General features: G+C 36.3%; 1 protein-coding gene across 1 annotated transcript; it reads left to right on the plus strand.

Moving 5' to 3' along the window:
* Window positions 1-245: 245 nt before the first annotated feature.
* CRYBB1 (crystallin beta B1) lies at window positions 246-10181 on the plus strand. The gene is made up of 6 exons (XM_018564942.1): window positions 246-296; window positions 655-811; window positions 2538-2656; window positions 6259-6391; window positions 9153-9295; window positions 9933-10181. The coding sequence occupies exons 2-6, from the start codon at window positions 671-673 to the stop codon at window positions 10114-10116; spliced, it is 720 nt and encodes a 239-aa protein (XP_018420444.1). The 5' UTR covers window positions 246-296; window positions 655-670; the 3' UTR covers window positions 10117-10181.
* Window positions 10182-10839: the final 658 nt, after the last annotated feature.

Below are 10839 nucleotides of genomic sequence, written 5' to 3' on the forward strand. Positions count from 1 at the left end.
GTAGAATTCTATAGGTTCAAAATATCACGTTTGGTCTTTTAGCCTCAGTTATTTAGCACACCTCAGCCCAACAATATAAATGCTTGGTTCAGCTGCTGTGAATAGAGGGTTGCTTCCAGATGAATGGATACATTGAAATATGTGATGACCAGCAGCTTCCTAAGCTGATACTGATGAGCTATGAGTTCTATTGTCCTCTACTATTCCCAGTCTCCATTTGCCAGGGTATAAATTCTGGGCCACACTGAATCTCCAGTACCAAGCCTGGTAGCTCCAGCAAGGAACAGCTCCAAGAGGTAAGACGCAGAGTCAGTACAAATCACATGAAAAACTCGAAGTGACAGGAATGAATGAACACAACTTACTTCATGAACATTCCACACAGTTATTTGTGCATAAAAGACTCTGGGTAGAAGGCCAAGGTTTTTATTTAATTACAAAATCATTACTGAAGCTTCTTGTAATACAGAATTAATTTGATATTAAAGGATAGTGACAAATATGTTGTACATTGGCTAACATGTAACTTATTTCTGCAAATTTTGGTTATATTTCATAGTATAAAATGCTTGCTAAAACATATTTGTTATTGATATTTGTCAGTCCCCAAGGACAACTGTTTTGCTAAAAGTGTAATATTTCTTTATATTTTAGAACATAAACAGCCAAAATGTCCCAGACACCTAAAGCTGCTGCTGCTTCTGCTGCCAGCCAGGGTATTGATGCCAAAGAAAAGGGTACCCCTGCCCCACTTCCCGTTCCTGTTACCAAGCCCACAAAAATGGGTGAACCCAGTGTCGGATCCTTCAAGGTAAGTCTTTTAGTAATACTCTCAAATACATTTTGAATCAATGGCATTTCTCATACATTCTAGGCCGGTGTCATTACATCAGCACACTTGAATATCACTATATGGCTTAAATAAACAATATAATATACAGTGTAATGAGAGGTCATTCAATGCAACCTTAGCAGAAAACATGAGAACTCATTTAGTACAGATACTGACCAAATCATAGGTTAGATCCCTCATGGTCAAGGCAACCTAGTATTCTCACTTTTTTTTTAGCTAATCTACTTAAAAATTTGTACATTTAAAGTGTTTTAGAAATATGGGAAAATAACGAAAAAATAATGGTTTACACAATTTTATATTACTAAAAGTAGTCATGCAGTAAATAACCTTCCCAGTGCGCATGCAAAGCCAAATATTAGTATAATGAACAAGAGGTAAAATTATTCACGGCAGAACATATTGGGATGATTTACTAAAGGCAAATTGGCTTTTCGTTTTGCAAAGGAATTTGTACTTTGCAGGGAGACTTTTCCCTTGTCTTCTTGAATGTGGGGAAAGTTCACTTTGCAAAGAATACCCAATCACCAGCAGGGAAAATAGAACAGTATTTTGGCTTGCACATGTTTGGATGATGGAAGTCAGCAGAGCTACGGTAAAATTCCATTGCAAAGTGAACAGCCAATTTGCCATTAGCAAATGAACCCAAATTGCATTGTCTTCATTTCCATTGTCTGTTAACATAAAAAATAAAGAATTTAAAATAATATTATAAGCTAATTCTGATATTTAGAAAAATATTTCATTATTAATAACTAAATAAGCTTATTATAACATTGGGGGTTAGAATGTTCTGATAGGAATCATTGTCTAAAAACTAAATCATGAACCCAAAATAAAAACAACTTAATTACCAACTTGCCCCATTTGTTTTAAATCATATAATATATTATATAGTCAATTATGTTTATTTTAGTAAGGAAAACATACATAATACAACACTCCACTCAGGTATTTGTAACTTGTGACAATTCCATCTTTGTACAGTTATGTACAAGTATAAATGGCAAACGTTTTAGGCCATAGGCCGTGTTTACAGCAGCTCTTGCCTTAGAATGTCACTGCATATTAGCACAATAAAACAAGCTTTCAATCACATGAAATTTATGGAATTTTTATCTTTGGACATCAAAGTTAGGGTGGAAGGGTTTAGCACTTCTGTTGGGTATTTTATCGCAGTTTGTGTGCCCATCCGGGAGATTTTCTAGTACTTCCTGTCCTCAGAGACACAACAAGTGGAAGGTGGAAATCCCACAAAATGAGGGAACCTTTCTCCTCTGACAGGTGTCCCAATTAGAAGATATTCCCTCTACTCCTGTTCCGGTGACAACTGTCAAATTTTGGATTCCCCCTTATTGTCCCTCCAATTGACAATTGTCATCTAGACAAATGAAGATATTAGATCTGAACAGCATGGCCATAGGCAGCACTAGAAACCTCACAGAGGTTCACTATCCAAAACTAGATTTTAGAAAGTTTTGACTAGTGTAGTCATTTAAGTAGGATTAAATTGGAACACAATGTTAATGGATATACTCAGTTCAAGACAGACATGAAGCCTTATATAAATTAACTGTTTATTTCAATAAAGTGGAAATTGTTTATCATGTTGCTTTTTCAGTTTGTTTTGTGCTGTTGCCTAGATAAGATTGATGCTAACATAAGCCATTTGTTCCCTCTGCAGGTAATCATCTATGAGCAGGAAAACTTTCAGGGAAGGCACATGGAACTCCTGAATGAATGTGTGAACCTTGGGGAGAGGGGATTCGACAGAGTGCGTAGTGTTATCGTCGACTCTGGACCGTAAGTACTAAAGGCTCCAGCTGACATTTTATTTGGCAATGCATTCTTCAAACCCACTGTGAAATATGTAATGACCATTTATATTTATTTTGACGTTTGTTTTTACTTTCCAGTGTCAATGACCAAACCATTGTTGATTTTGTTATTTTTGTTTTCCATTGTTTGTTCAACCTGGTCATGTACATCTTTTGAATGATCTGTCAGCAGTTAAAGAGATACTTTCACAACATTTAAAATGTAAATTCAAACACTTTGTTGGAAAATACATTTATAACCTGTAATCACCTCCATTGACTGCTCTCTTGCAGAGTTAGAGCTGCTACTGGAATCTCTAGCATCTGACAATTTTAGGTATGGTTGATGCCTGCGTCTACAAGCGGTGGGGTTTTCCCTCCCCGTAGACTGCTACATGCCTTGCATGCCCTTGTAGCTCTTAAGGCACAGTAGTAATGTAGCAGCACTGGGTAACAGAGAGACAGGAATCTGACATACACCCAATTTTGGAAAGTTGGAGGTTCTAGTGGGACCTCTAACTCTGCAAGACTGGAGTCAATGAAATACATGGTAAGAGTAACATGGTAAGTGTTTTCTAAAGCAATATTTGATTTAACATTTTATATGTTATGACAATGTCTCATTAAGTGTGGATATATAATGAATACTTTCAAGTAATACAGTGTATAGACATAGTCCTTTCATCATAGTCTTATGGTAGTTTTTATACCTTATGCTAATTATTATTTATTATTGAATTGCTGTATCATAAATGATTACTATTATTTTTTTCATCAATGTCTATACCCTTATATTGTTGACTTATTGCTCACAACAATCCTTAGTCTTTAATCCTTTTTTTACTTTAGTGTCATATTCTGTACAATGCAGAACTGGAACATAAGAATGATTTTCTAGTTAAAATGTTAAAATTAATAATTCTAATGACAACTGAAAAATGCTTGGGTGACCATAATACTATATTTAAAAAGTATATAAAATGTAATATTAGAATTTTATTTGAATAGCAATCAGTGGGGCATCTGCTATAAGCATCTGACCTCAGAAAATAACCTCTACAGGCCAGAATTACCCATTCATACTGCCTGTTACTATCTCCTCATTCTGGTACTAGAAACCAGTAAGTCAGGAGTAACGGATGAGCATGCATCTTCTTACTGCCTCCTGTTTCTGTTGTATGCTGAAAGTATTGGAAATATCCTCCAGTTCTCATGGGATACAACAATAAGCAGGGCGTGAAAATATATAAAATGACCATTCAGTGCTCCTCTCCAAGGATTGCTTCCTGTATCTGAGAAAAGAGTAAGCAAAAGAGTCCAGTGATGAGTATTGTTAACACATCTTAAATATGAGCCTGGCTCAGAAAAGAAACACTAGGCTTATTTTGCAAAGCTTTACACATGCCTAAGACACTTTTTTTATGTGACTGTAAGTTTTTAATCTAACTGAACAAATATGTTACTTTTTTTTCAAAATAAGTACCCTTATCCTGTTATTTGTTTGCTTTGTGAATTGGGCCTCATGCATGTTATGCTTGCTATTATTTTCTAAACAAGCTGAATTTAAGCATAAAAAAACACCTTGTGCAGCAGTCTCTTTTACAGGAGAATTTTTGAGGAAAAACTAGAAGTTATTTTTTGTATACTTTTTAGTTGATTTAAAAGCAGGTTAGGTTAAGGCTAAGATGCCACACTTCTGCTGGTCTTTAGTTATGACTTCCATCTGGTGGTTCAATGGTAACATATCATAGGTATCTTATAATCATAGCTAGTGCCAGAGGCTAATGCTCACAAAAGAGAAAAATTGGAAGTGACAGTGCAGTGCAGAATGTCATTTGCTGATTTATGAGGAACAGCCTGGCCCATGAATATGACACTTGGAAATAAGTGAAAAATGTACGGAGCAATAAACTCCTTCGTCTTCCCACACAAGAATGATTACATTGGTGTGTTTATACACAGTAAAATATATTGAAATGTATATAGAGTTTATATGATTTATTGGCCAGGACAATGATTCATCAAAGTATGCAAGGACTGTTCACTGCATCAGTGCACCTTGATAAATCACTCCCATCACGTATCACATTCATATTAGTAGTATACAAAAGTGATAAGGAAGCACCCACAGGAATCATTGGAAGTAATATATTGTCTTATCAAGTAGGCCATTTTTATGGATGCTAATTTGATTAGGTTATTTTAATCAACGTAGTAGAGAAATATTAGATATATTGATATATTTGCCCAAAAGGCGAAGTGGTTTGACCAGTACATTTATATTTATATTTAATAACCAATGTCTGAGTTATTATTATTAAATATGTTTATTAAGGTTGGAAAGGGGAAATAGAAACAGTGCTCTATATTATTAATATTACTCAACAAAATGAATACCATGCTCCTCCCAGTGTTTTGCACTAGAATGTTATGTGAAATGATTGTCAACCATTTACTTTGACTTGACTGTGAAGTTTCCCTTTTTTTTTACTCATCCTGGCTCCGTTTTTATATTTTGAGGTTGATTACTCAGTAGGGTTTATTTACTAAAGGAGGAGCCTCTTAATATTCATTATGCAAATTGACTATTCACTCAGCTTAACGAAAGTGAAGGTAAAGCAGTGTTCACTTCAATCATCCATTCACGTGCTAGTAACAATCCACTTTTTTTTAACTCCTACACATAATTGTGTATTTAAAGTGAAATCAGCTTTACCAGCTAAATGAAAAATGTATTTCCAAAGCAAATATTTATTTTGGTAAGTGAGCAGTGTGTATGCCTTTTAAAAATTGATTAAATATTTTTAGAACCACACACTTTAAAGCTTGTATTAAAACAAACACTGTAAATAAATTTGTTTTAAGATTTTTTTTTCCTGTAGGTAATGACCTACATTTAATTCATCAGGGCTAATTTATAAAATGAGCGAACAGGAAAAGTGATACAACTGCTTAATCAGTATAGGTGTAATTTTTGATTTGAAATCATATCCTTGGATTGTTTCATAAACAAAGCCAACACAGGTTTCACTTGATTGCTTTGTTTTATTTTTCAACAATGTTTATTGGAACGATTGGGCCTAATTATAAATTAGTCTGAAATTGCTTTTAAAATGTATCCTACAGAAAGCTCAATAACATTATAGGAACTGATCAGGTGCTATCTTTCAATTGGTTGTGCAAAAATGTCATAAAAAATCTGATTGGTTTCTAGCGTCAATAACTAATATTTACTTTACCCCACCTATAAGGGTAGTTTACTAAATGAGCAATTTTTTTACTTATCTCAGGGGAACTGCATTAGCTTTAATCATCCAATCATGTGCAAAGAACATTCCTCTGCCCATGACTGAGCATTCAAAGGTTCACTAGGCTAAGTGAGAAATGTTCTCCTATTGGAAAATTCACCCCATCTCAGTCAAATTTGAGAGTATGCATATTTAAATATTTTGTACAGCAAGTGAGTTACATTATTTCCACTTTTCTCCCTGTGTTTGTCATTGTCCGTGTGTGTGTTTTGTGATGTCTCTGGATTTTTCTGCCGATCCTGCTTTGTGATTTGTGACCTCCCCGTGCACTTCTTCTCAGCTGGGTTGCTCATGAGCAGTCCAACTTCCGTGGCGAGATGTTTATCTTGGAGAAGGGCGAGTATCCTCGTTGGGATACCTGGTCTAGCAGCTATAGGAGCGACTGCTTCGTGTCCCTACGCCCCATCCGAATGGTAAGGTCCATTGAGTTCTGATTGGAGATTATTAGTGTTCTGAAAAAACACGGTATTCCTTTTCCATTGCTTGAAATATTCCAAGTACAGCTACACTTTTTGATTTTGTATTAAAGGGAAAACCATGAAATCATCAATATCTATCTATCTATCTATCTATCTATCTATCTATCTATCTATTTATATATCTATCTATCTGTTTAGGGGTTTGGGGCACCTATAGGGTCCAATAATTTATGTTATAAAAATATAGACAGGTGAATATAGTGGTTCATGCAATGGTCACATAGGCACAAATTGAACAAATATGTCTAAAGCTCTGTGTCTACGAGCAACATATGCATTTATTTCTATTGATGGAATGTAACATATCATAAGCCTATACAAGCAAAATGAACAAAATATGTTAATAAATACTAAAGGGCTGATTTATAAACCGTTCTCACAGCGGTTCACTGTGCAAACAAAATTATCAGAGATGTATGACCGCTAAATGGAGCCAAGGAACATAGGAATTTCCTATGCTCCTCAGCTCCATCTAGTGACTATACTGCACTGCGCCAACAGTTTATAAATCAACCCCTATATATGGAGTTATTAATTTGGTCACCACACCTTACCATATCAAATTTATCAGAAAGGTGGAGATGCTATATCATAAAAATGTCCAACACCACAAAGATTGCTGGATACTTATTAATGCATACCTTTCAGTAACAGAAAGAAAACCAATCAGATTTATTTGATTATTTAAAAAGCAGCGCAGACAACAGTAGTGCTGTGCAAAGTGCAGCAACCCATTGCAACCATTCATAATAACGGCTTATCTTCATTGGATGGTGGAAGTTACTGCCCTTTGCACTTTCATTCTTTGCATTAGATAGCTCTGAAGTACACACATACATGAACTACAGATATACACAGAAATAATCAGTTTAAGAGATGTCAAAGTAAGGAAACATTGTACAAAAGCTTTACTTTTTATGAAGAGTAAACATAGGAACTAAATGCTGGTGGCATTAAACTTTTCTAATACAGAGACCTTAGTAAAGTGTAATTAGTACTGGTGAAGATCTAGCATCTAATATAGATGTATATTGTTAACACTAGGAATTATATGAAAATGATATTCTAACATTAGGGATATGTAGGGATAAGTAACATTTAAATATGATTGCTTACAATGGGCTACTGTACTTTGCCCATGAATGCGGCTGTTTGCACAAAACCTATGTTGTCTTCTTCTTACCTTAGTCTTAATGGAACTAAAATCTGTGTAATAATGAATGCTGAAGAGCATCCAGCTTTTTAGAAGTTTTCATCTGAATATATTATGTGAACTTGCACTTAAAAACCATTTAAGCATTGACTTCCAGGTTTTAAGGAAGAGTACTATAAATCCTTATATAAACAAAGGGAAGCTGTCCAAATCTCTAAAGGTTAAGGATAAAATTCAACCCTTAAGCAGCATTTATACAGTATTCATGTGCTACTTTCAATTTTAAATTATTTTCTTTGGCCAGTGTTCAGTGGCTCTGAGGTTTTTGATGAATTTGAGCTTGTGCTGATCTTTCTGCTGTATGAACTGCTGCAGTCCGAGATAAAGGACGGCATTCTAGGATCAGTTTGATTTAGCATCAGAAAAGTAAGTTTATTCTGGTAGTGTGTCTCTGTCTACAGTTGTTTTAATAGCCCTTTGTTGGACAATATCCCAGCCTCAATCCTGCTGCCCAGTCACTGGTTCATCAGAGTAGAGTTATGTACAGAATCAAATGAGTAGAAAATCGCTGGATATTAGCCAAATGCAGGCCCAGCCTATTGTTAAGGTGAAAGAGAGCGTATTTTTAAAGAACAACTATGAGGTGAGTTCTTTTCACTCACCTCATAGTTCTAGCCGACCTATGACAATGACACTGTCACAGGTCGACTCAGTAGATCGGGAAGTGAGCGAACACATACCGGCGTTCGATCACTTCTCGATCTGAATTCCCCCCTCCCCGCTCCAATCCTCCAGTGCTGACTGGCGGAACGGACGGGGAAGGGGGTGGGTACAGCTGGCTCTGCCTCTAGATAGGCAGAGCCAGCTGTCAATCGCGCAGCGGGGCGGATCCAGACATAATTTTCGGGATCCGTTTCAGCTGCGGCGTCTCAGTACACCGCGAGCTGTAGCCCGCGGTATACTGAGCTTAGGGTGACGGGAGGACGCTAGTTTGTGTCCTCCCGTTACCCTTAGGAGAACTATGGGGAAAAGCCCTACCCCATAGTTCTCCTTTAAGGCCCTTAAAAGGCTATTGGGTGTCAGCATGACCCCCTCTATATCTGTGTATACCCTTACCAGTGATTGCTCTAACATACCAAACACAGCGCTTATTTTTTACTCAGCATGTGCATAATTGTTTAAGTCAAGGGGAATCCACAAACAGTTAAAGTGATGTAATAGTTATAGTAGGTTACCAGTTAAATGCAAAAAACAATTAGCAGTGTTTTGCTGTAATAACACCATGCAAGGGGAGTTGATGTCAACAACTAACAGTGGCTAATAACATATTATATTAGGCTGCTTAAAGCTGAATCCTGCACTCCACTCTTATTTCAAATACATTTCTAAATAAGCCCAAATAATTGTTTAGGCAGCTGGTTCGCATAACTACATTTAAACATTAGCCATTTACCACATGGAAAATGAAGAACACATTGTAAGTCTCTTTAATGCTATATCTTGGTAAATTAATTTTCTAAACTTTTGTCTGGATATCTACAGGATAGCCAGGAACATAAAATCACCCTGTTTGAATCCGCCGACTTCAAGGGCAACAAGATGGAAATCATTGAGGATGACGTGCCCAGCCTGTGGGCCTATGGATTCTGTGACCGCGTGGGAAGCGTAAGAGTGCCCAGTGGAACGTAAGTCATATATCCTTCTGTTAGATCAGTCTAATGATAAATTCCTTCAACACACTAGGTCCTAGGGCAATAACATAGCAAAACCCTTACCAATACATAGAGCAAGAACTTTATTTGTGTGCTATGTACACCAAAAATAATGTTATGGTTGTTAGAAATTAAATAATGGCACTTGGTAGGTAGCTAAAATTGAAGTGGTAACTTGATTGCATAGACTTCTCCCCCTATCCTAAACCTGAACTTTGTTGTCCACTTTATGATTAGAAAAAGTTGAAGCTGCATCTATAATCAAGCCCATTTGGGCAGGGTGGCTTTGTTCTGATCCCTTATTCCAACCAACCGTTTGAAGACTATCACCCCTTTCTTGCCTCTCTGAAGTAAATAGCTCTGGCTGTTTACTATAAGCAGCATGCTTCTTAAGAGCAGGGACTGATGTGAATGTGCAATGTAAAGCACTGCGTAAATTGTCAGCGCAATATAAATACCTGTAATAAATAATAAATAAACAAGGCAATATCGTTTTGTGTAATTTGATTATCAAACAACATTACAATGTCTAAGATTCTACATTTATAATACAGGTATAGCATTTATAAGCTTCCTATGTTGCATCAACCTTTACCTTTCTGTTTTATAGATGGGTCGGATATCAGTATCCTGGTTACAGAGGCTACCAATACCTGTTCGAAAATTGTGATTATAAACACTGGAATGAATGGAGTGCCTTCCAGCCCCAGATCCAGTCCATCCGTCGTATTAGAGATATGCAATGGCACCAGAAAGGATGCTTCCTTATCCCCACCGCTGCCGCCAGCAAGTAAACAAAATGTCCCAAGCTTGACAGAGAACCTTCAGGAATCCTCCATGGAAAATGAACCTCACTATTTTTTTTTAAATCTACTCTGTCAACTCATTTCTTGTATATTAAATATTTACTGGATGTACTTTATGATACAAATAAACACAATTTCTGAGGTATAACATTTGACTGTGGTGTATATGGAAACTGAATCATATACAAATATTAAATTAGATGTTCAAGTGAAAAAGGAAAACATTTTGGCAAACATGAGGCAATTCTCCGCAAACTATAAAAAACACTGTTATCCTATTTATTGTGGAGGAAGTAATATCACTGTGATGAATCTTTCTCCTCTTCTAGAGAATTACATATCCTAGAGGTAGTGTGGAGTTGTATAACTTAAAATGTTATTTGCACTTCTGCAGCCAAATTGGGAAAACACTGCTTTGTTACAAGTTTCCAGTAACATAGCATAAGTTAAAAAAAATATTAAAAATGACATTCTTCTGCAAAATCCAGGATGCTGTTTTTGCAAACTCCAGGACTGAAAAATCCTTCTTAGTGCTCACTGTCTAGAGGGTTGTGGGGAGGTTTGTAATAATTAACCCTTTCTGCACTGTGCTGGTACATTATTATCTGTAAACTAGATGAGCAGGACTGTCTGTCCTAACAATGAGTTAAAGACCTGAAGACAGTGAAGGGAATTTATTAAAACTGGAGCAGACAGAATCTGGAGCAGTTG

The sequence above is a fragment of the Nanorana parkeri genome, unplaced genomic scaffold (assembly GCF_000935625.1).
Source record: "Nanorana parkeri isolate BGI_ZX_2015 unplaced genomic scaffold, ASM93562v1 scaffold798, whole genome shotgun sequence".
In the NCBI taxonomy this organism is placed as follows: domain Eukaryota; kingdom Metazoa; phylum Chordata; class Amphibia; order Anura; family Dicroglossidae; genus Nanorana; species Nanorana parkeri.

Bases quoted from the DNA above. Each gene is read 5' to 3' on its own strand.
- CRYBB1 (XM_018564942.1), top strand. From the start codon at position 671: ATGTCCCAGACACCTAAAGCTGCTGCTGCTTCTGCTGCCAGCCAGGGT. The intron at 2,657-6,258 runs GTAAGTACTAAA...ACTTCTTCTCAG, and splicing joins GTTATCGTCGACTCTGGACC to CTGGGTTGCTCATGAGCAGT. The intron at 6,392-9,152 runs GTAAGGTCCATT...GGATATCTACAG, and splicing joins CCCTACGCCCCATCCGAATG to GATAGCCAGGAACATAAAAT.